General features: G+C 45.7%; 1 protein-coding gene, 1 long non-coding RNA gene and 4 other non-coding genes across 10 annotated transcripts; 5 read left to right on the forward strand and 1 right to left on the reverse strand.

The window, feature by feature from the left end:
- Nucleotides 1-8,539: 8,539 nt before the first annotated feature.
- On the forward strand, nucleotides 8,540-13,992 carry LOC145861795 (uncharacterized). 5 transcript variants are annotated; one of them, XR_014381479.1, is made up of 12 exons: nucleotides 8,540-8,614; nucleotides 9,040-9,067; nucleotides 9,497-9,537; nucleotides 10,112-10,197; nucleotides 10,421-10,468; nucleotides 10,792-10,840; nucleotides 11,090-11,130; nucleotides 11,482-11,530; nucleotides 12,263-12,321; nucleotides 12,786-12,832; nucleotides 13,211-13,255; nucleotides 13,849-13,992. It is a non-coding gene; the product is annotated as an uncharacterized LOC145861795 (long non-coding RNA). The 5 variants fall into 5 exon arrangements; XR_014381481.1 differs by having other exon boundaries at nucleotides 8,557-8,601; XR_014381480.1 differs by having other exon boundaries at nucleotides 8,564-9,067; nucleotides 11,456-11,530.
- On the forward strand, nucleotides 10,653-10,716 carry LOC145861855 (small nucleolar RNA SNORD29). The gene has a single exon (XR_014381541.1). It is a non-coding gene; the product is annotated as a small nucleolar RNA SNORD29 (small nucleolar RNA).
- On the forward strand, nucleotides 11,299-11,370 carry LOC145861859 (small nucleolar RNA SNORD30). The gene has a single exon (XR_014381545.1). It is a non-coding gene; the product is annotated as a small nucleolar RNA SNORD30 (small nucleolar RNA).
- LOC145861848 (small nucleolar RNA SNORD22) lies at nucleotides 11,700-11,826 on the forward strand. The gene has a single exon (XR_014381538.1). It is a non-coding gene; the product is annotated as a small nucleolar RNA SNORD22 (small nucleolar RNA).
- On the forward strand, nucleotides 12,357-12,426 carry LOC123728838 (small nucleolar RNA SNORD31). Its single transcript, XR_006760610.1, has one exon. It is a non-coding gene; the product is annotated as a small nucleolar RNA SNORD31 (small nucleolar RNA).
- Nucleotides 13,993-18,265: 4,273 nt separating the features above from the next.
- LOC106597882 (uncharacterized) lies at nucleotides 18,266-23,248 on the reverse strand. Its single transcript, XM_082964591.1, has 4 exons — nucleotides 19,954-23,248; nucleotides 19,014-19,291; nucleotides 18,617-18,895; nucleotides 18,266-18,511 (listed from the first exon to the last, which is right to left on the reverse strand). Exons 1-4 carry the CDS (start codon nucleotides 20,861-20,863, stop codon nucleotides 18,266-18,268), a joined length of 1,713 nt encoding a protein of 570 aa, XP_082820717.1. The 5' UTR covers nucleotides 20,864-23,248.
- Nucleotides 23,249-24,751: the final 1,503 nt, after the last annotated feature.

A 24,751-nucleotide genomic window follows, 5' to 3' on the forward strand; every position in this document is an offset into this window, starting at 1 on the left:
GCACGGTGTACCAACTCAGTCTTGCGCCAGAGGACAAAAAGGTCATCCGGAGACAATGCATCAACTACATTGTTGCTTTAAGCAAGGAGCTGCAAGCAAGGCTCCCAGACAACCTTGAAGCCTTGAGAAACATGGCCTTGTTCTGTGTTAAGGAAACGCTAAAGCACAATAAAGGCACCGCTGAAATGATTAAAGTAGCTGAGCTACTGGGGTACCAGCCCCAAACAATTGATAAAATTGTTTCCAATGGAGAAACATCCATCTGTTTGGGTGGGACTCAACTGAAAATACAGTCGAGTTTTGGAGTGAAGTCAATAACTACACGGACTCTTCCAGGTCAAATCCATTTGAAGAACTGTGCAAAGCTGCACTCGCTGCCCTCTCCTTGCCACACTCAAATGCGGAGGTTGAACGGCAGTTCAGCCAAATGAGTGTGGTCAAGTCAAGAAATAGAATGGCACTGCACACTCTCAACTCCATACTCCTGGTGCGGTATGGACTGAAGCTGGCTGGTGATACCTGTTACCAGCATAAACTACCAAGTGAAGTTCTGCAGCAGTTTAGCACCACAGCAGCATACAGCTATAACCCTCCCGTTGTCCTCCCATTCTGCCTACTCCCCGTGTCCCCGGCGGGTCACCTTGTCCCGTGTCGGCTAAAGGCCCAGAGGGCACAAGTGTGACAGTAGGCTTGCGAACAGGCTTTGCAGATGTATTTCTTACACCTGCAGCACGCCGTGTGTGTCTTGGCGTCCTTCTTGGGCGGGCAGAGCTGACACCTCTTACTCGCCACTAGCGGGGCGGCGGCCGGGCCAGCGGCGTCCGGGCCAGCGGCGTGCTCCCGGGCTGGCGGAGGAGCCGCGTCGCGGTCGGCACTCTGCACGACTTTGACGAGCGCGGACGCGGCTTCGGTGCGGGGGAGACGCTGCCTTCTTTGTATCAAGGGCTTGACAAGTGCCTTTCCCAGCTGCTCCAGGAACACCCTCCTCTTGTTCCGCTTCCGAGGCATCCAGTCGGGCTTGATCTCTCGCCATATGACAAAGGCGTTGTAGGAGGACACATCGAGGATGTTGTGGAAGATGACCAGGGGCCAGCGGGCAGTCATCCGTCTGCAGCTGTAGGTGCCGACCACCTTGTCTAGGTTGTCCACGCCGCCCTTGTTGCGGTTGTAGTCTAGGATGAGGGCTGGCTTCCGGTCGCGGCGATCGCTAACGTCGGCCTCCGTGTGCAGCGTGCTCAGGAGTAGCACGTTCTTATTTCTCTTTGCCAGGTAGGACACCAGAGTGGCGGTGGGAGGCCAAGGCGAACCTGGAGGACGAGACCTGTCTGCCCTTTGACTGGAGCAGCGCGGGAGGGAGCTCGGGCTTGTTCTTTCGCACCGTGCCGACCATGGTGAGGTTCCTCTCGAGGAGCCGCTGGCCGAGTTCGTAGGAGGTGAAGAAATTGTCGCAGGTGACGTTGTGACCACCGGGCAGCCCCTGTGTGAGATCGAGGACGACGCGCGCGCCCTGATTCTTCTCGGGGGCTCCGCCGACCGCCTTACCGGTGTAGACTTGCATCTTCCAAGCGTAGCTGGACTTGGCGTCGCAGGCCACCCACGACTTGATGCCGTATTTGGCCGGCTTGCTGGGGATGTACTGTCGGAAAGGACAGCGCCCTTTTGGGAGAGGGAGAGGAAGGAGATTAGCGGCGGCGGCGTCACTGATGCTGACGCTACCCCTCTATACTACCGCTGGCTCATCAAGCAGCGTCATGCTGCTGATGCTACTGCTGCTGCTGATGCTACTGCTGCTACTGCTGCTGCTGCTGATGCCGCTACCTCTCTATACTACCGCTGGCTCATCATTGGGGGGCGAACGGCGTTTATGTTACACGCCGCCGCTGCCGCTGCTACCGCTGACGCTACCTCTCTATACTACACGTACACAGATACACAGATACATAGACAGTACCTCTGAACGGGACCAGTTGTTGGTCCGCCGTCAAGTCAGACCCCGGGTTGAGAGGAAGGAGATTAGCAGCGTCATGCTGCTGATGCTACTGCTGCTGCTGATGCTACTGCTGCTGCTGCTGCCGCTACCTCTCTATACTACCGCTGGCTCATCATTGGGGGGCGAACGGCGTTTATGTTACACGCCGCCGCTGCCGCTGCCGATGCTACCGCTGACGCTACCTCTCTATACTACACGTACACAGATACACAGATACATAGACAGTACCTCTGAACGGGACCAGTTGTTGGTCCGCCGTCAAGTCAGACCCCGGGTTGAGAGGAAGGAGATTAGCAGCGTCATGCTGCTGATGCTACTGCTGCTGCTGCTACTGCTGCTGCTGCCGCTACCTCTCTATACTACCGCTGGCTCATCATTGGGGGCGCACGGCGTTTATGTTACACGCCGACGCTGCTGATACTGCTGATGATGACGATGATGATGATGCCGCCGACGCTACCTCTCTATACTACCGCTGGCTCATCATTGGGGGCGCACGGCGTTTATGTTACACGCCGACGCTACCTCTCTATAGTACACGTACGTACGCACAGATACGCGCAGACGGTACCTCTGAACGGGACCAGTTGTTCGTCCACCGTCAAGTCGGACCCCGGGTTGTAGAGGGCCGGCAGCCGCTCCTCCCACAGGTCCCAGACCTCTCTTATGGCCGCCAGTCTGTCGGCGGCGAGTCTCGACCGGCGGTCGTCGAATCGCAGCAGCCTCGAGTACTTGTGAAAGACCTTGAGCGGCATGGTGGCTCGGAACACGGTCCTGCCGCTCTCCCACAGGCTGGCCGCGGCCTCACCCCGGGACCTGTAGACGCCCGCTAGGATTAGCAGCCCTAGGTAGGCGCGCAGGTCGACCGAGTCCATGGGTCGCCAGCCGTCGCCGTATTTTCTCACCCCCTGCAGATTCGTCATGTCCACAACGATCCTTTCTATCGCCGGCATGACAAACAGCCGGAAGGCGGACTCGATGTCGAGCGCGCGCGGCGCTGCGTAGGCCGTAGGGCCAGGCGTCACCGCGGGGCCGGGGTGGCGGACTGCAGGTCCGGGCCGCGATAGGCCGCGGAGGACCATTTGATTTTGCCGTTTTTTGACAGCAACGTCTCCCTTCGGGCTTGGCCGGCCGCCGCCGCCGTGTCCTCTCGCTCTGGCTCTCTGTCTCGCTCTCGGGCGGCGGCCGTGTCTCCCTCTCCCTCTCGCTCTTCCTCCTCCGAAGAAGAAGAAAAAGAGGAGCACGACCGCAAGGCCGAGTCGTCCGCGTCACGTTCGGGGTCGTATTCCTCGCCGTCTTCGTCTTCCGAAACGTCCTCCTCTTCGGAATCGCAAAAGTCTTCTTCGTCTTCTCGGTCGACACTGGAGGCTATCTGTTCCAGGACCTGAGCCGCGCTGAAACCGGGACCGCGGCGAGGCGTCGGCGGCTGCCTCACGCTCGGCGGGGTCGTATTCCTCGCCGTCGTCCTCATCGTCGTCCTCGTCTTCTTTTTCTTCTTCTTTTTCTTCTTCTTCTTCCTGACAATATTAGTAGCCTCTCTACGGCCGGCCGACTGCACGCTGACGCGCCCGGCCCGGGGGGGTCGCTCTGACCCGGCCAACGGCAGGGGGGGTTACAACATACGCATTGCTAATGCACGGCCAAGCCAGGGGGTCTCTCTGACCTGGCCTGGACGCGGGGGGGAACGGCTCCTAACACATGGCCGAGCCAGAGGGTCGCTCTGACCCGGCCGGGACAACGGGAGGGCTAACACATGGCCGGGCCCGGGTCTCTCTGACCCGGCCTGGACGTGGGGGGGAACGGCTCCTAACACATGGCCGAGCCAGCGGGTCGCTCTGACCCGGCCGAGACAACAGGAGGGTTAAGGCCACGCCATCCTCTACTGCTGGTTCCAGCTCAGTGACAATGCAGTTGGACAGTGAAGAGGATTTCCTTGCCAATCTATGATTTATCATATTTACAGTACGTATGCAAGGAGTTGGCTTTCTGGAACTGGCGGAGACACACAGCTGATGGTGGCAGTGTGTACTGCAGTGGGTGTGAAAACAGTAGCAATATTTGGAGGAAACCATTGAGCAGCTAGCCAGCCTAGCAGCACAACAACCTGGAGAGAGATGCCTAGCACATACATCATTATTTGAGTTAAGTTGCTTATTCAATAAGATAGCATATACACTGCGTGCACAATTATTAGGCTAATTGTATTCCTCGGGATTCATTTTATTGTTGAACAAACACAATGCTCTCAGTCAATCCAAAATGTTATTGAACCTCAAACCTGAATAATTAACAAAGGAAAAGTGAGTTTTGTCTTTCTCAGGGAAATATATAAGTGTGCAGAATTATTAGGCAACTATTAGTGTGCAGAATTATTAGGCAACTAAATTACAAAATTAATTTCTCTCAACTCACTTGTTTATTCTCCATTTTTTGAGTAAGTGTAACAGATAAGTAACACAAAATGACAATTATATAACATTTTTGGCCTTTCAAAAATATTCAGTGACCAATATAGCCACCCTTATTTTCAATAACTGCCATGAGCCTTCCATCCATGGAGTCTGTCAGTTTCTTGATCTGTTCACGATCAATTTTCGCTGAAGCAGCTACCACAGCCTCCCAAATGCTGTTCAAAAAGGTGTATTGTCTTCCATCACTGTAAATCTCACATTTGAGAAGGGCCCACAAGTTCTCAATAGGATTTAAGTCAGGTGAGGAAGGGGGCCAGGTCATTATTCAGGCATCTTTGAGGCCCTTGCTGGCTAGCCAAGCAGTGGAGTACTTGGATGCATGTGATGGAGCATTGTCCTGCATAAAGATCATGGCCTTCTAGAATGCTGAGGACTTCTTCCTGTACCACTGTTTGACGAAAGAATCTTCCAGAAACTGGCAGTAGGTTTGGGAGTTGAGTTTCAGTCCATCTTCAACCCGAAAAGGTCCAACTACCTCATCCTCAATGATAGCAGCCCATACCAGTACCCCTCCTTCACCTTGCTGGCACCTGACTCAAAGCGGTGCCCTGTGTCCATTACTGATCCAGCCACGGGCCCATCCATTTGGTCCATCAAGAGTCACTTTCCTTTCATCTGTCCATAAAACCTTTGAGAAATCTGTCTTCAGGTATTTCTTTGCCCAATCTTGACGCTTCAACTTGTGAATCTTATTCAGGGGTGGTCTTGTTTCAGTCTTCTTGACTTTGGCCATGTCTCTGAGCACTTGACACCTTGTACTTCTGAACACTCCAGGTAGGTTGCAGTTCTGGAATACGGTGGCACTGGAGGATAATGGGTTCCTGGTAGTTTGACGTTTAATTCTTCTCAAGTCTTTTGCAGTTAATTTGCGTCTTTTCTTCCCCATGCGTTTTTTGCGCCCCAGTTGACTATTCGCAACAAAACGTTTGAATGTCCGGTGGTCACACCTCAATAGTTTAGCTATTTAAAGAGTGTCGCATCCGTCTGAAAGGCAATTTACATTTTTGGCTTTTCAGTGTCAGTTAAATTTATTTTTTGGCCCATTTTACCTGAGGTAATGAGGCTGCCTAATAATTATGCACACCTTGATATAAGGTGTTATTCACTTTCGCCACACCTTCCCTCATTACACAAATACATATCACCTCAAAATGATTAAATCCAATAAGCATTCAAGTTTATATGGTTTGGAGTTCGAAAATGTGAATAGAAACAATGATAAGATCAGAATACTCACTTGCCTAATAATTGTGCACGCAGTGTATACCTTGTTATTAGCCTGTACCTATAATTGTTGATCAGTTAGGTAGAATGTTAACTAACAATACACTGCTTAAAACTAGGATTGTTCAGAATGTGTAGGTTTACTAGTTAAAAAGAAAATAAACAAAATGTAATTGTTCAATAATGTGTAATTGTTCAATAATTCAATGTGTTGTGTTTAAAAATAAAAATGTGATAATATAAAATGTGTTGTGTTTATATTACCTTTACAAATAAAAATATATGATAATAAACAAACAAATCTAAACTAACAAATGTTAAGTCATATTCTTCGCCGAGATTTTTTTATAATTTTTTTCATGTGATATATATATATTTTTTCACCATTTTTAAATTATTAACAGTAACATGCAAAACATAAACATAACAGCCAGCGGGATTCCACAAAGAAATGAGAAAAAATATAAAACTAATCCACATTATATCATTTCAAATACAGACATATAGCGAATTAAAAAAAATTGACATTTTGTTTTGTATACGTTTCAAAGACTCTAAATAGTTTTCCAAATCATATAAAAAAATTAAGAAAAGGGGGTTTTTCTTCATAAATTTTGATTTGTGTATGAAAAATGTTCCTAATAAAATAGATTTATGACATACTCACATTCAATTGTGGAATCAGTGTAGTAAAATAATATGTCAAACTTAGAAATTTCAATGGTTGTATGCAATTTGAGGCCAAGATATAGTTTTACATCAGTCCAGAACACTTCACTATATAACAATGACAGAATAAGTGTTCAATAGATTCAGTTTCTAGTTCACAAAAACTGCATTCACTGGTAACATCAGGTATATATTAAGAAATCAAGCTATTACACGGATAGAATCTATGGATAATCTTAAAGGAGATCTCCTTTATTTTACTGGTCACCATAGATTTGCGTGGAGTGAGCCAAGCACTGCGCCAGTTTACATCAAACGATGAATTCCAACAAAATATCACAGAGGGAATAGACTTCCTGTAGAAAATATCCCTTAATAAACGATTGTTGAATTTCGTATCTAGTAGACCAATGCCATTCACCTGGATATCGCTTACAATCGGAGATATTCCAAAATATGCATTATTCTGAAGTAAAGTTTTTATCCCACTAGGTAGAGCTTTAATAACTGTGTCATATTCCTTGCTTGAAAACCTCAAAGTTGTATCTTTCCATAAATTCTCTCCGTGTAAATAGATTCTCACTAATATTAACTAATTGGCTGACAAGGACAATGTTTTTCGAGACCATTTATGGTTAAATAACATCTTCTTTCTATGTAATATCGACCCATTGTTCCATTTTAAACATTTATGAGGTGAAAAGTTGTGTTTATACAACAAAGCCCGGAACATTAAAGCCTGCTTGTGAAAAGCCGGCAGTTTCATAGGAAGTTTACCCACAATATATGGACATTGTAGTAAAAAATGAAGCCCTCTGAACTTCTGAAAAACAAAATGAGGTCTAATATTCCAGAAACTACGAGGATTTTTTATGTATCTTTTAATCCAGTTGACCTGATTGAAGAGAGTGAAGTCTAAGACATTTAGACCGCCATCACAAACCCTGTTGTGATAAACATCTCTTTTTATCTTATGTGGCTTGTTTTTCCATATGAAGTTGTACAAAAGCCGATCTAAGGTACAGCAAGTGGATTTGGGAATGTCAATAGATGAAAAAAAGAAAGGATGCACGAGATAGCCCCTCAGCTTTGGATAAAAGCACCCTTCCTTGAAGACTTAAATCCCTCCCTAACCATGAGGATAATTTTACAGGGTTCAAATTAAGATCATTCACAGCCTTAAGATTTTTGGTGATCTTTACACCGAGGTAGGTTACAGTATCTTTTCCAGAGATGTTACAATCTGCTGGATTGACAGCTCCTTTCAAAACAAACATCTCACATTTGGAAAGATTTAATGCTAAACCTGAGATTTTGGAGAACTGCTTCACGATATCCAATGCTAATCTAGCTTGAGATACATTTGTCAAAAAAAGTGAGGTGTCATCCGCCAGTTGCGATATCTTGATCTCTCTGGCCTGGAATGTAATGCCTTCAAATGGACTTTTATGAACTAATAAGAATAACATTTGAGATACTAACAAAAATAAAAAAGGTGAAATTGGACAACCTTGTCGTATTCCTTTGTAAATGTTAAACCTTGAGAATGTTCCATGACAGAGTTTGATACAGCTATTGCCACCATTATACAGAGTTCTAATAGCATCAACAAAAAAACAACCAAATTTCAAATGCTTAAGACAATCAAAGATGAAATTGTGACTTACTGTATCAAATGCTTTCTGAAAATCCAAAAATAGGATAACAGGGAAGTCATCCAATAGATCACAATACTAAAACAAGTCTAACACCAGCCTCAGATTATTAGATATATGGCGCCCTTTCATGAACACTGATTGACATTCATCAATCAGATCATTCAAGCAAGACTTTAACCTTTTTGCAAAGATTAAGGCTATCATTTTTTTGTCGTTATTTAGGACTGTGATTGGACGCCAATTATCAATATTTAGGAGATCCTTGTTTGGTTTAGGTATAAGAGTAATAACCCCTTGCTTCAGAGAGGCAGGTAGTTCTCCCTTCTTTATAGCCTCCTTAAAGGTTTTAAGTAAAAAAGGTGCTATTTCTTCAAAAAATGCACTCGCCGCCATCTTCAGCACCCCCCGTGAAAATATATATATATGTTTTTCGCCGAGATGGCCAGTCAATTTGAGTAACGTTATAGCGTATTCTACGTAATGACGCCGTCTTACGTTATTATGTAAAGACGGCATCACGCAATGACATCCCAACGTCATTTAGCAACAAACCGACCTGCCTCGAGCAACTTCCTCTGAAGATGAGTTGGTAACGCTGAACGGTAAACTTAGCTAGTCGCCACTTTGGCGTTCAATCTGAAGCGATCCTTTTGTCTCACAGATCTTCAGAATTTACTCTAGACAAATTATGGAATTTATTTCTAGTATCAAACATGTTTTGTTCTGATTTGTTTATTTCATGTTCAGGCCGATATCTGGCTGTTAGCATCGCAACGTCTTTCGATTATAATTTACACAGACCTGTTCTGAAAACCTGATTGTACTTTAGTATTTCTGATGAGAGACTTGCAAAATATATATATATATATATATATTTAACCAAAAACGTGTTTCGAAATGCTGCTTTCGCAGAACACGTGTCCGCAACTAGCCAGGTCACATGAGAACCTACATGATTTAATGGATGGATAGCTACGGCGGTTGTAACTAACATTAGTGTTAACTTTTAAAATGTTCTCCTTTCAAGATGCCGACGAGTCGAATGTGCTGCTCGGGTAAGCAACATATTACTTATTAAATACCTGCTTACGTGGTGGTTTTAGTTAGCTAACCACGTGTCATGTTAGCTAGTATGCTAACTTGCCAGTTAGGTGAGACCGGACCATCAGTCGTTATAAACCCAACGTTAAGCGGTCTGTGCTACGGTGATGATAAAATGAACTCTCTCTTACCGAATCAGCCTTTGAAGAAGAAACTTCTTTACCAGATTCTGAGTAGCATTTGGCCCCTGATTCGACTGTCGTTGCTGCGCTAATGGCACCTTATTCTCAATAGTTTACTACTGATTAACGTTGATCTGGTCAAAAGTAGTTCACTGTATTGGAAATGAGGTTCCTTTAGCGGAGATAGCAATGTCGAGTTTAATATGCCTGCGTGTTGTCTGTTCATAAATGGACCTTCCTAACTTTGCCCCTGATCAACAGAAATGCAGGACAGATACCAGGGAAGTCCAGAAGACTGACACGTGAGTGCATTGACTTACCGCTAGGATCATTAGATGTGTTCAGCTTGTCAGCCCTTCGCCTTAAAGGGATTCGCCAGGGCCCTTTATCTAATTCCAAGTTAATGGATACAACTTCACTGTGAAGGTTGATTTGTAAGTGAATATTCACTAGCGTTAACGCAGCTATTAAGAATATGGCCAGCTAGCATGCTAGTACACACCCGTAGACTTCCAGTCGTTATGCTAGCTTTGGTTAGCATTGGCTTGCAAAACTACATGTAACTTACCTTAGTTTGACTCTGACATAACATATGTATCCATGACTTTATCTGTCTGGGGAAGTAGATACAGGTCCTCTGCCCTAAATCCCTGAGTATCTCTGTGCACTTGGAAAACTGTCTTACAACTAAATAGGGAAGTGGACTTTCAGGATTTGTTAACTAAGTGATTGGCTGTAAATGATGATCCTCAATGACAAGCATATATCTGATTTTTGGTGATGCTAACTTTGATCTGATGGCCTCCTTGACCTGTGTTCCAAAGCCTCTTGTAATATACAGACTAAGTCACTAACATGGATGTGTTCTTTGCTCAGGTCTGCATTACTTGTGACATGACTTCCTGACTTGAAGGGATCTGAACAGAATCCCCACTTGGAGTTCCATTCTGGAATAGGAATGTGTGAGTTCCATTTGTGTTTATTCACTGGTGTTCAGGACAGTTCCAATGGCACCAGATTTCTATGTGGTCACTACTTCCGGGCTTTATATGATGATCCATTGACAAGCATATGTCTGATATTTTGTGAAGCTACTGTTTGATCTGATGGGCTCTATTCAAGAACCTTCTATCTTCTCATAGAAGCCAAACTATAACTAACATTATTTTGTGATTCCTTCTATAGAATACCTGATTCCAGACCACGAGACTGATGCACTTTCTGAAAATCCAGGTTAGTGAAATGTTAACACACTGGCTTTATTTGGAAAAGTACCCCACTTCCCTTTATAGTGCACTACCATAAACCAGGAGCCGTGTACTATAAAAAGAGTAGGGTGTGACTTTGTATGCAGGCGCTTTCACTATACTCTTTTGCCTGTCCAACTATACAAGATGGCTACTGGGACATGCTACAGTCCCAATGATGTTAAACTTAGCTCACTTTGAAACTATGTGAAACGACATGAACTACTGAGTGACTGTATATAATGCAGCAGTTAGTCATCGACTTCTCAATCAACACACTAATAAAATGTTTGCCTTTCGTTCTCCAAGGTTTGAGGGCTGTGGTCAGTGGAATTGCAGCGTGGACTCACACATACTGGTAAGATGTCGTCCTGAAACTGTCCCAAATGGTGCCAGAGCTTTAAGTGCCCTAGTCAGAAGTAGTGCACTAGAAAGGGAGGTCTTTCCCAGAACAACAATAGTTCTCTGCAACCGCATGATAAACCTTTTTGTAATCTCGTTCTTCTGAATTCCTCTTGATGAATAATAACCTGACACCCTGCTGAGTAAAGAACCCTCCCTTGACTGTATTGTTGCAGTCTAGTTACGGAACCATTTTGTCTTACAGTTGACTGTCCTGAAACAAGATGGCTGCTCTAAGCTATGCAGGTAAGGGTCCATCCAGTCTAAATTGATATTTTAACACCAGTGTCTTGTCCTGGAAGTGGTAGTTCAAACATTCAATTAAGTTTATTGTATTGATATTTGCATAGCATTGTCAACTTTTTAACTTGTATAGTTTAGCTGAACGCAACACGTTTGAGCTATCCCTCTGCTGAACATGATGAATATTCTCTTTGGAATCTCGTTCGTCTGAACTCCTGTTGAGAAAAGGAATAGCTGACTTCAGCAGAGGGCTACGTAACCCTGTCATAAAGGCTACATATGTTATGTCTAACCCCCTCCTTGTGCCTGGTATCTGGTCCCCACCAAGAGATTATCTTGAAGCTTTTGTCTTAGGTTTCCTCTGTATGTGGCTGAACAGGGAGCCGTGATGCCAACTAGACTGGTGAGTTCTGGTTAATGAGTACGTTTGGTAATTGTCATGTGAAATGAATCTAGTCATTGTATCTTAACCAGAGCCTCTGCCTTAGCCACAAGCTATAACCAGTCTAGTGTTAATACTCACTGCAAACAAGGGTGAACAGTTGCTGTTTGGTAGTCATGGTGACTCTGGCTCCTGGTGATGACACCCGCACGCGTCTTACGCCCTGCGTCGACGACAGAACCTGCAAAGGTGGACCCACTGGCGTTGCCAGGCCAGCAAGGGGACAGCTGGTTGGGGTTACCAACTGTCTGATGGGACCAGAGACTCACACAAAATGGCTGTTGGCTCTGCGTTGATCCAAAATGGCCGCCATTAGATTTAAGATAAAGAAGTAGATGCAAGATCATTCATGAAATGCTAGTAGCAGCACAAATCACTGGGGCGGATGGGCCGCTCAGAATGTAGTCAGTTTATTTATTGATGGTACTGCAATATAATAAAGAGTTTAAGCAGGATATAAGTTAGGATACTGACTTGCAAATAACTATGTTCTTGTCCTGATGTAGTACAGGGCCCTTGTCAGCACTCCCATATTTAGTCTCTCAGGGTGGTAGTGCTGGTCTAGGATCAGTTGTCTTTCAGATAGTTGTGTTACCTCCCCAGCTGATTGGTTACCCCTCTGATCTATCAGCCAATAAAGCAGTCTTTAATGTCCTGCTGTTCAGCATGTTTATTTAGCCTCCTCTCCTTCAGGTCCTGATGGTGGTACCAGACTGGTCACTAGAAGATGCCTGTTACTGAACTACCTCAAGGTGTGTATGATCCACTTAACTTCTGTCCTTTATAATGTAGAAGTGATGATTTCCTGTTACCGCCCCAGTCTGATGTTCAGCTGACTGATTGGTTACTGAACTGATCTATATTCTAGAGCAGTGTTTCACAATCCTGGTTCTGGGGACCCAGATGTAAGGCTTCGTTTACACAGACGGCTCAATGCTGATCTTTCACTAATTAGTCTTAAATAATCAGACCCTAATGTTGACTGCAGGTATTTACTAAAGTAGCTTCAATATAAACTTCAGAAATAATCTAAATGTTATTGGTGAAACCCTGTTTTCCAAACACCCTGGTATACCACCCAAGCCTAGTTCTAGGGGGGAAAACACTTGTTGACAGTTGGGTCCCCAGGATTAGAATACACTGCTATAGACTGATCTCATGTCTCACTACTAGTTCATACAATCTCACTTCATGCTTTCCTACTTTCTCCCTCTAGGTTTCTGCCCCCTGGTTGAGGTCCTAGTGTCTGCAGTGTTTGGAAAGGTGTGTGACCTTAGACAGCATCTTAACTCTCCTTCCACATGAAGCATTCTCGAATGTTGTAAATGATGAGTACCTTTGTCCAGTCAGGTGGCAATCCTGTCCTGTGCTCTGGGCTGGATAAAGGTCCGGCCTCCCATCGGTCCTCTTGTGGGTTGGGCAGACACTGACAAGCCTGCTCTTAGTGCGAGGGGCAGGGGTAAGGTGGGCTGCCTGCCTGGAGGGAGGGTGTCTGGGTGGGGGCTTGACCCCAGACCCTGGACCACTGGCTGGATGGCTGCAATGACTGAACCTACGCCTGAGATGGTTTCAGAATGCTCTGAATGTAGTCTAGTAATCTAAGATTGGGATTATTTGGTTTTAAAACTGTTGTCTTTTTAGATCTCGTTGGCTGCTGAAGTGTTGCTGTGCTGGTGGAGTGTGAAGGTGTGTAGTGGGAATGACTTACGGTTCCAGTATTATAATGCACTGAGTATAGAGGACATTAAGAACACATTCCTAATATTGAGTTTGCTCTCAGAACAGTAAGCTCCAGTAGCTGGATGTCCTTTGGGTGGTGGACCAGTGTTGATACACATGAGAAACTGGTGCACCTGGCACCTACCATACCTCATTCAAAGGAACTTAAATCTTTGTCTTGCCCATTCACCCTCTGAGTGGTACACAATCCATGTCTTGTTTAAAATCATTTTAACCTGTCTGTTCATCTACACTGATTTAACAAGTGACTTAAAAGGGCTAGCTTTCACCTGGTCTGGTTAATGTATTGTCCACTCAGTGTAAATGTGTTGTAATGGAAAAGGGGGGCAGATCAATACTAGGAAGATGTTGTTAATGTCCTGTTGAATGTTCCTCTTGGATCATCACTCTGACCCATGCAGTTTGTTAGACACTGACCTGATGAGTCAACATTACCGCCCCAGTCTGATTGGTTACGCTCTGATCAAGTCATCTCATACCTTGTGTATTAGTCCCTACAGTATCACCAGGGTTTAATTCTCACACTATTTTCCCTCTAGCTCTCCTGTTGTACACCGGCAAGCACTCTTGCACTCCTGTTTGGTCAGCAAGGAAGTGGGACGTCTCGTTGGAACTGGGGAGAACCAGGCCAAGTCAATTCAACCCTGTGACTGTTTTGATGTATAAATAAATCTACAAATTAATGCTTGTCCTATTTTTCTTTCTTGGTGGTAGTAAATCAGACTTGGTGAATTTGGCCATTTTGAATTAACCATGTGATGTTCTGAATTCAATACTGAACAATGTGACATTTCCTGTCATATTATGTAGTTATTCTAGGTGGATGCTAACATGTAGAAGTAACTTTCTATAGCCAGTGAAATGTCACCGTCAACTGACTTCAATTATTTTTAAGCCATTGATTTGTTTCTGAATGGATGTTTTGCGGTATGTAACTGGGTGTATCATGGACATCAATGTGCCACCTTGTGGTCCCGAAAACCCTTCATCTGGTTTGTTCAACTATTATTATGGTGATCAGTGTTTGCTCTTTTGACCCTAGTTCCCGGACACAGATTGATAGTGCAGCAGAACACCACTGGATAGAATACCTGTATGTCTCTAGTGGTGAACTGGGATAGTGCAGGAGAACACCACTTGATAGAATACCTGTATGTCTCTAGTGGTGAACTGGGATAGTGCAGGAGAACACCACTGGATAGAATACCTGTATGTCTATAGTGGTGAACTGGGATAGTGCAGCAGAACAACACTGGATAGAATACCTGTATGTTTCTAGTGGTGAACTGGGATAGTGCAGCAGAACACCACTGGATAGAATACCTTTGTCTCTAGTGGTGAACTGGGGTAGTGCAGCAGAACACCACTGGATAGAATACCTGTATGTCTCTAGTGGTGAACTGGGATAGTGCAGCAGAACACCACTGGATAGAATACCTGTATGTCTCTAGTGGTGAACTGGGATAGTGCAGCAGAACACCACTGGATAGAATACCTGTATGTCTCTAGTGGTGAACTGGGGTAGTGCAGCAGAATGCAACAGTCTATAATCTTTATCACTCAGATGGATGGTATTTTCTGTGGCATTAAAAAGGTCTTCGTCTGACATTGGACGTGGTGCCAAATAACCTTTCACCTGACTGGTGCATGCTTTCCTTACAAGAAAATTCCACCCAAATACGGTCTTTTGGTATTTGCTAAATGCATCAAATGGGGATTTCTGTATTTTGAAAGTTACATATCTTGAAGTGGATTGCTGACAAGAAAAACATTTTGGGACTATGTCACAATGGACTAATGAAACAAATACCAAAATATGTTTTTGGATGGAGTTTTCCTTCAACTGGTTTCTAGAACTCCCTGGAAAACTGTATTTTATGGTATTATTCTGTAGTGATGAAATTAAAACCTTTTCAAGACATGAAGTCAAACCGTTACACACCAACACTAACCATGGTGGGGTGACTGAATTTAATATACAGTTATACACCAACACTAACCATGGTGGGGTGACTGAATTTAATATACAGTTATACACCAACACTAACCATGGTGGGGTGACTGAATTTAATATACAGTTATACACCAACACTAACCATGGTGGGGTGACTGAATTTAGCAGTTATACACCAACACTAACCATGGTGGGGTGACTGAATTTACTATATAGTTACACACCAACACTAACCATGGTGGGGTGACTGAATTTAGCAGTTATACACCAACACTAACCATGGTGGGGTGACTGAATTTACTATATAGTTACACACCAACACTAACCATGGTGGGGTGACTGAATTTAGCAGTTATACACCAACACTAACCATGGTGGGGTCACTGAATTTACTATATAGTTACACACCAACACTAACCATGGTGGGGTGACTGAATTTAGCAGTTACACTCCAACACTAACCATGGTGGGATGAGTGAATTTTAATAACAGAAACATTAAAGTGAAGCACTGGTTGGCAGAAAACCAATGAACCACTGTAAACAGTTATTGCTCAGTATGATGGTTCTGTCTAGCAGCAGCCTAACAAATCTGAGGGGCTCCCGAGTGGCGCAGTGGTCTAAGGCACTGCATCTCGGTGCTAGAGGCGTAACTACAGACCCTGGTTCGATCCTGGACTGTATCACAACCGTCTGTGATTGGGAATCCCATAGGGCGGTGCACGATTGGCCAGCGTCGTCCGGGTTTGGCTGGGGTAGGCCGTCATTGTAAATAAAGATGTGTTCTTTAACTGACTTGCCTAGATAAATAAAGGTATATATATATTTTAATATAGCCACAGTGATTAATTGTACAGCACAAGTGTCCAAGAAGTTGGATATCATTAGTTGGATATAATTATATCTGTGAGGGAGGACTTGGTGGACTGTATATTCTTTAGGTTAGGTTTTACTTTATGTGTTCTCTCCCGCGTGCTGGTAAAGGTACAGATGACAGACAGTTGATGTGGTTTAATAACGCTGAATATGCACATTATACCATACGCCATTATACCATAGAAGAAGAGAGAGAGACAGACACAGACTGCAGTCCACACACCCTCAGGCAGTGATGTCAACTTAGCAATTTTATTTTCAGAGTACCCTGGCAACTTTTTTTTTTCAAACAGCACCTAGCAACAAATGTAGCTACTTTTAAAAATGTATTTGGAACTTTTGGCAACTTTTGAAAAGTGACTCAAACTCTAAAATGCACACATTTTCCCTCTAAATGACACAAAAATGATTTTCTCCGTCACACACTCAGTCACAACACACGTGCCTGGCTGCAAAAGTGCATTGTGAGTGACATCAGCAGCAGGCGCTCAGCTCGTGCACAGGCAGCAGCAATTTCAGCAAATTGCAAATCATTGTTGGCTGACTGCTGCAGCAGTAGTACGGGTTCGACGAGATCTTGTACAGAACTTTCAACATCAATCATGTCTCAATCAAAATTGTACAGCCAGAAGTACAGAAAAGAGTGGGAGTCTGTACCTGAATTTAAAGGGTGGCTGAAGCCAGTAATTGGGGATGATTGACGGGCATCCTGTGCGTACTGCAAATCAGATATGCTGCAAAAATGTATGACATCAAAAAACATTGTGCGACAGCAAAGCATATAACTAAATCAAGACCGTACAACCCCACAACGCAGTCTACATTACCACAGTTTCTTCAGGGTATTGGCACTGATAATGCATCCGTGATGACTGGGGTGCACATGATTTTAAAGGAAGAATGTGCATTACCCAATTTGGTACTCATCCGTGATGTATGCCATTCTTTACAATTGGCTGACAGTGCAGCATCCAAAGAAACCATCCCTAGGAGTGTTGAGTACTTAATCAGGGAAACCTACAACTGGTTTTCCATGTCCCCAAAACGTTGCGAGGCGTACAAAGTGGTGTATGTCACAGTTAATTGTGGCCAGAAACCCCTGCAGATCACCAAAGTGTGTGCCACACGTTGGATATCGATTGAACCTGCGGTAACTCGTATATCGAGCCAGTGGGAAGAACTGAAACTCCACTTTGAGTTGACAAAGGCCAGTGAGCGTTGCTACATGGCGGATGTGCTCCACGACATGTACATGGACAAGACCAACTATGTCTACCTGACATTCTTGAAATCAATCCTGTCCGACGTACAAGTTGCAGTGAAGTCATTTGAGGGAGAGCAAACAGATCCTGTCAAGCTTTTGGACAATCTGGTACACCTCTTAACATCAATTTGCAGCAGAGTAGTCAATCCTATGGCAAAAATTGATGTCCTGAATGATGCCATTGATGGACATCTCAGTCCATCACCATACCTTCGGTACCTTTGAGAGCACGGTGTACCAACTCAGTCTTGCGCCAGAGGACAAAAAGGTCATCCGGAGACAATGCATCAACTACATTGTTGCTTTAAGCAAGGAGCTGCAAGCAAGGCTCCCAGACAACCTTGAAGCCTTGAGAAACATGGCCTTGTTCTGTGTTAAGGAAACGCTAAAGCACAATAAAGGCACCGCTGAAATGATTAAAGTAGCTGAGCTACTGGGGTACCAGCCCCAAACAGTTGATAAAATTGTTTCCAATGGAGAAACATCCATCTGTTTGGGTGGGACTCAACTGAAAATACAGTCGAGTTTTGGAGTGAAGTCAATAACTACACGGACTCTTCCAGGTCAAATCCATTTGAAGAACTGTGCAAAGCTGCACTCGCTGCCCTCTCCTTGCCACACTCAAATGCGGAGGTTGAACGGCTGTTCAGCCAAATGAGTGTGGTCAAGTCAAGAAATAGAATGGCACTGCACACTCTCAACTCCATACTCCTGGTGCGGTATGGACTGAAGCTGGCTGGTGATACCTGTTACCAGCATAAACTACCAAGTGAAGTTCTGAAGCAGTTTAGCACCACAGCAGCATACAGCTATAACCCTCCCGTTGTCCTCCCATTCTGCCTACTCCCCGTGTCCCCGGCGAGTCACCCTGTCCCGTGTCGGCTAAAGGCCCAGAGGGCACAAGTGTGACAGTAGGCGTGCGAACAGGCTTTGCAGATGTATTTCTTACACCTGCAGCACGCCGTGTGTGTCTTGGCGTCCTTCTTGGGCGGGCAGAGCTGACACCTCTTCCTCTTACTCGCCACTAGCGGGGCGGCGGCCGGGCCAGCGGCGTCCGGGCCAGCGGCGTGCTCCTGGGCTGGCGGAGGAGCCGCGTCGCGGTCGGCACTCTGCACGACTTTGACGAGCGCGGACGCGGCTTCGGTGCGGGGGAGACGCTGCCTTCTTTGTATCAAGGGCTTGACAAGTGCCTTTCCCAGCTGCTCCAGGAACACCCTCCTCTTGTTCCGCTTCCGAGGCATCCAGTCGGGCTTGATCTCTCGCCATATGACAAAGGCGTTGTAGGAGGACACATCGAGGATGTTGTGGAAGATGACCAGGGGCCAGCGGGCAGTCATCCGTCTGCAGCTGTAGGTGCCGACCACCTTGTCTAGGTTGTCCACGCCGCCCTTGTTGCGGTTGTAGTCTAGGATGAGGGCTGGCTTCCGGTCGCGGCGATCGCTTATGTCGGCCTCCGTGTGCAGCGTGCTCAGGAGTAGCACGTTCTTATTTCTCTTTGCCAGGTAGGACACCAGAGTGGCGGTGGGAGGCCAAGGCGAACCTGGAGGACGAGACCTGTCTGCCCTTTGACTGGAGCAGCGCGGGAGGGAGCTCGGGCTTGTTCTTTCGCACCGTGCCGACCATGGTGAGGTTCCTCTCGAGGAGCCGCTGGCCGAGTTCGTAGGAGGTGAAGAAATTGTCGCAGGTGACGTTGTGACCACCGGGCAGCCCCTGTGTGAGATCGAGGACGACGCGCGCGCCCTGATTCTTCTCGGGGGCTCCGCCGACCGCCTTACCGGTGTAGACTTGCATCTTCCAAGCGTAGCTGGACTTGGCGTCGCAGGCCACCCACGACTTGATGCCGTATTTGGCCGGCTTGCTGGGGATGTACTGTCGGAAAGGACAGCGCCCTTTTGGGAGAGGGAGAGGAAGGAGATTAGCGGCGGCGGCGTCACTGATGCTGACGCTACCCCTCTATACTACCGCTGGCTCATCAAGCAGCGTCATGCTGCTGATGCTACTGCTGCTGCTGATGCTACTGCTGCTGCTGCTACTGCTGCTGCTGCTGATGCCGCTACCTCTCTATACTACCGCTGGCTCATCATTGGGGGGCGAACGGCGTTTATGTTACACGCCGCCGCTGCCGCTGCTACCGCTGACGCTACCTCTCTATACTACACGTACACAGATACACAGATACATAGACAGTACCTCTGAACGGGACCAGTTGTTGGTCCGCCGTCAAGTCAGACCCCGGGTTGAAAGGAAGGAGATTAGCAGCGTCATGCTGCTGATGCTACTGCTGCTGCTGATGCTACTGCTGCTGCTGCTACTGCTGCTGCTGCCGCTACCTCTCTATACTACCGCTGGCTCATCATTGGGGGCGCACGGCGTTTATGTTACACGCCGACGCTGCTGATACTGCTGATGATGACGATGATGATGATGCCGCCGACGCTACCTCTCTATACTACCGCTGGCTCATCATTGGGGGCGCACGGCGTTTATGTTACACGCCGACGCTACCTCTCTATAGTACACGTACGTACGCACAGATACGAACAGACGGTACCTCTGAACGGGACCAGTTGTTCGTCCACCGTCAAGTCGGACCCCGGGTTGTAGAGGGCCGGCAGCCGCTCCTCCCACAGGTCCCAGACCTCTCTTATGGCCGCCAGTCTGTCGGCGGCGAGTCTCGACCGGCGGTCGTCGAATCGCAGCAGCCTCGAGTACTTGTGAAAGACCTTGAGCGGCATGGTGGCTCGGAACACGGTCCTGCCGCTCTCCCACAGGCTGGCCGCGGCCTCACCCCGGGACCTGTAGATGCCCGCTAGGATTAGCAGCCCTAGGTAGGCGCGCAGGTCGACCGAGTCCATGGGTCGCCAGCCGTCGCCGTATTTTCTCACCCCCTGCAGATTCGTCATGTCCACAACGATCCTTTCTATCGCCGGCATGACAAACAGCCGGAAGGCGGACTCGATGTCGAGCGCGCGCGACGCTGCGTAGGCCGTAGGGCCAGGCGTCACCGCGGGGCTGGGGTGGCGGACTGCGCGGGGCAGGTCCGGGCAGCGATAGGCCGCGGAGGACCATTTGATTTTGCCGTTTTTTGACAGCAACGTCTCCCTTCGGGCTTGGCCGGCCGCCGCCGCCGTGTCCTCTCGCTCTGGCTCTCTGTCTCGCTCTCGGGCGGCGGCCGTGTCTCCCTCTCCCTCTCGCTCTTCCTCCTCCGAAGAAGAAGAAGAAAAAGAGGAGCACGACCGCAAGGCCGAGTCGTCCGCGTCACGTTCGGGGTCGTATTCCTCGCCGTCTTCGTCTTCCGAAACGTCCTCCTCTTCGGAATCGCAAAAGTCTTCTTCGTCTTCTCGGTCGACACTGGAGGCTATCTGTTCCAGGACCTGAGCCGCGCTGAAACCGGGACCGCGGCGAGGCGTCGGCGGCTGCCTCACGCTCGGCGGGGTCGTATTCCTCGCCGTCGTCCTCATCGTCGTCCTCGTCTTCTTTTTCTTCTTCTTTTTCTTCTTCTTCTTCCTGACAATATTAGTAGCCTCTCTACGGCCGGCCGACTGCACGCTGACGCGCCCGGCCCGGGGGGGTCGCTCTGACCCGGCCAACGGCAGGGGGGGTTACAACATACGCATTGCTAATGCACGGCCAAGCCAGGGGGTCTCTCTGACCTGGCCTGGACGCGGGGGGGAACGGCTCCTAACACATGGCCGACACATTGCTAACACATGGCCGAGCCAGGGGGTCGCTCTGACCCGGCCTGGACAACTGCAGAGGGGGTTATAACATACGCATTGCTAACGCATGGCCGAGCCAGGGGGTCTCTCTGACCCGGCCTGGACGCGGGGGGGAACGGCTCCTAACACATGGCGAGCCAGAGGGTCGCTCTGACCCGGCCGGGACAACGGGAGGGCTAACACATGGCCGGCCCGGGTCTCTCTGACCCGGCCTGGACGCGGGGGGGAACGGCTCCTAACACATGGCCGAGCCAGCGGGTCGCTCTGACCCGGCCGAGACAACGGGAGGGTTAAGGCCACGCCATCCTCTACTGCTGGTTCCAGCTCAGTGACAATGCAGTTGGACAGTGAAGAGGATTTCCTTGCCAATCTATGATTTATCATATTTACAGTACGTATGCAAGGAGTTGGCTTTCTGGAACTGGCGGAGACACACAGCTGATGGTGGCAGTGTGTACTGCAGTGGGTGTGAAAACAGTAGCAATATTTGGAGGAAACCATTGAGCAGCTAGCCAGCCTAGCAGCACAACAACCTGGAGAGAGATGCCTAGCACATACATCATTATTTGAGTTAAGTTGCTTATTCAATAAGATAGCATATACACTGCGTGCACAATTATTAGGCTAATTGTATTCCTCGGGATTCATTTTATTGTTGAACAAACACAATGCTCTCAGTCAATCCAAAATGTTATTGAACCTCAAACCTGAATAATTAACAAAGGAAAAGTGAGTTTTGTCTTTCTCAGGGAAATATATAAGTGTGCAGAATTATTAGGCAACTATTAGTGTGCAGAATTATTAGGCAACTAAATTACAAAATTAATTTCTCTCAACTCACTTGTTTATTCTCAATTTTTTGAGTAAGTGTAACAGATAAGTAACACAAAATGACAATTATATAACATTTTTGGCCTTTCAAAAATATTCAGTGACCAATATAGCCACCCTTATTTTCAATAACTGCCATGAGCCTTCCATCCATGGAGTCTGTCAGTTTCTTGATCTGTTCACGATCAATTTTCGCTGAAGCAGCTACCACAGCCTCCCAAATGCTGTTCAAAAAGGTGTATTGTCTTCCATCACTGTAAATCTCACATTTGAGAAGGGCCCACAAGTTCTCAATAGGATTTAAGTCAGGTGAGGAAGGGGGCCAGGTCATTATTCAGGCATCTTTGAGGCCCTTGCTGGCTAGCCAAGCAGTGGAGTACTTGGATGCATGTGATGGAGCATTGTCCTGCATAAAGATCATGGCCTTCTAGAATGCTGAGGACTTCTTCCTGTACCACTGTTTGACGAAAGAATCTTCCAGAAACTGGCAGTAGGTTTGGGAGTTGAGTTTCAGTCCATCTTCAACCCGAAAAGGTCCAACTACCTCATCCTCAATGATAGCAGCCCATACCAGTACCCCTCCTTCACCTTGCTGGCACCTGACTCAAAGCGGTGCCCTGTGTCCATTACTGATCCAGCCACGGGCCCATCCATTTGGTCCATCAAGAGTCACTTTCCTTTCATCTGTCCATAAAACCTTTGAGAAATCTGTCTTCAGGTATTTCTTTGCCCAATCTTGACGCTTCAACTTGTGAATCTTATTCAGGGGTGGTCTTGTTTCAGTCTTCTTGACTTTGGCCATGTCTCTGAGCACTTGACACCTTGTACTTCTGAACACTCCAGGTAGGTTGCAGTTCTGGAATACGGTGGCACTGGAGGATAATGGGTTCCTGGTAGTTTGACGTTTAATTCTTCTCAAGTCTTTTGCAGTTAATTTGCGTCTTTTCTTCCCCATGCGTTTTTTGCGCCCCAGTTGACTATTCGCAACAAAACGTTTGAATGTCCGGTGGTCACACCTCAATAGTTTAGCTATTTAAAGAGTGTCGCATCCGTCTGAAAGGCAATTTACATTTTTGGCTTTTCAGTGTCAGTTAAATTTATTTTTTGGCCCAATTTACCTAATAATTATGCACACCTTGATATAAGGTGTTATTCACTTTCGCCACACCTTCCCTCATTACACAAATACATATCACCTCAAAATGATTAAATCCAATAAGCATTCAAGTTTATATGGTTTGGAGTTCGAAAATGTGAATAGAAACAATGATAAGATCAGAATACTCACTTGCCTAATAATTGTGCACGCAGTGTATACCTTGTTATTAGCCTGTACCTATAATTGTTGATCAGTTAGGTAGAATGTTAACTACCAATACACTGCTTAAAACTAGGATTGTTCAGAATGTGTAGGTTTACTAGTTAAAAAGAAAATAAACAAAATGTAATTGTTCAATAATGTGTAATTGTTCAATAATTCAATGTGTTGTGTTTAAAAATAAAAATGTGATAATATAAAATGTGTTGTGTTTATATTACCTTTACAAATAAAAATATATGATAATAAACAAACAAATCTAAACTAACAAATGTTAAGTCATATTCTTCGCCGAGATTTTTTTATAATTTTTTTCATGTGATATATATATTTTTTCTCATTTCTTTGTGGAATCCCGCTGGCTGTAATGTTTATGTTTTGCATGTTACTGTTAATAATTTAAAAATGGTGAAAAAATATAAAACTAATCCACATTATATCAATTCAAATACAGACATATAGCGAATTAAAAAAAATTGACATTTTGTTTTGTATACGTTTCAAAGACTCTAAATAGTTTTCCAAATCATATAAAAAAATTAAGAAAAGGGGGTTTTTCTTCATAAATTTTGATTTGTGTATGAAAAATGTTCCTAATAAAATAGATTTATGACATACTCACATTCAATTGTGGAATCAGTGTAGTAAAATAATATGTCAAACTTAGAAATTTCAATGGTTGTATGCAATTTGAGGCCAAGATATAGTTTTACATCAGTCCAGAACACTTCACTATATAACAATGACAGAATAAGTGTTCAATAGATTCAGTTTCTAGTTCACAAAAACTGCATTCACTGGTAACATCAGGTATATATTAAGAAATCAAGCTATTACACGGATAGAATCTATGGATAATCTTAAAGGAGATCTCCTTTATTTTACTGGTCACCATAGATTTGCGTGGAGTGAGCCAAGCACTGCGCCAGTTTACATCAAACGATGAATTCCAACAAAATATCACAGAGGGAATAGACTTCCTGTAGAAAATATCCCTTAATAAACGATTGTTGAATTTCGTATCTAGTAGACCAATGCCATTCACCTGGATATCGCTTACAATCGGAGATATTCCAAAATATGCATTATTCTGAAGTAAAGTTTTTATCCCACTAGGTAGAGCTTTAATAACTGTGTCATATTCCTTGCTTGAAAACCTCAAAGTTGTATCTTTCCATAAATTCTCTCCGTGTAAATAGATTCTCACTAATATTAACTAATTGGCTGACAAGGACAATGTTTTTCGAGACCATTTATGGTTAAATAACATCTTGTTTCTATGTAATATCGACCCATTGTTCCATTTTAAACATTTATGAGGTGAAAAGTTGTGTTTATACAACAAAGCCCGGAACATTAAAGCCTGCTTGTGAAAAGCCGGCAGTTTCATAGGAAGTTTACCCACAATATATGGACATTGTAGTAAAAAATGAAGCCCTCTGAACTTCTGAAAAACAAAATGAGGTCTAATATTCCAGAAA

This window comes from Salmo salar, chromosome 18, assembly GCF_965601325.2.
Source record: "Salmo salar chromosome 18, fSalSal1, whole genome shotgun sequence".
Classification (NCBI taxonomy): Eukaryota; Metazoa; Chordata; class Actinopteri; order Salmoniformes; family Salmonidae; genus Salmo; species Salmo salar.

Coding starts and splice junctions, on each gene's coding strand:
- LOC106597882 (XM_082964591.1), bottom strand. CDS start 20,863: ATGAGGACGACGGCGAGGAATACGACCCCGCCGAGCGTGAGGCAGCCG. Junction 19,292..19,953: donor ACAACTGGTCCCGTTCAGAG/GTACCGTCTGTT, acceptor CTCTCCCAAAAG/GGCGCTGTCCTTTCCGACAG. Junction 18,896..19,013: donor ACCTCACCATGGTCGGCACG/GTGCGAAAGAAC, acceptor TACCTGGCAAAG/AGAAATAAGAACGTGCTACT.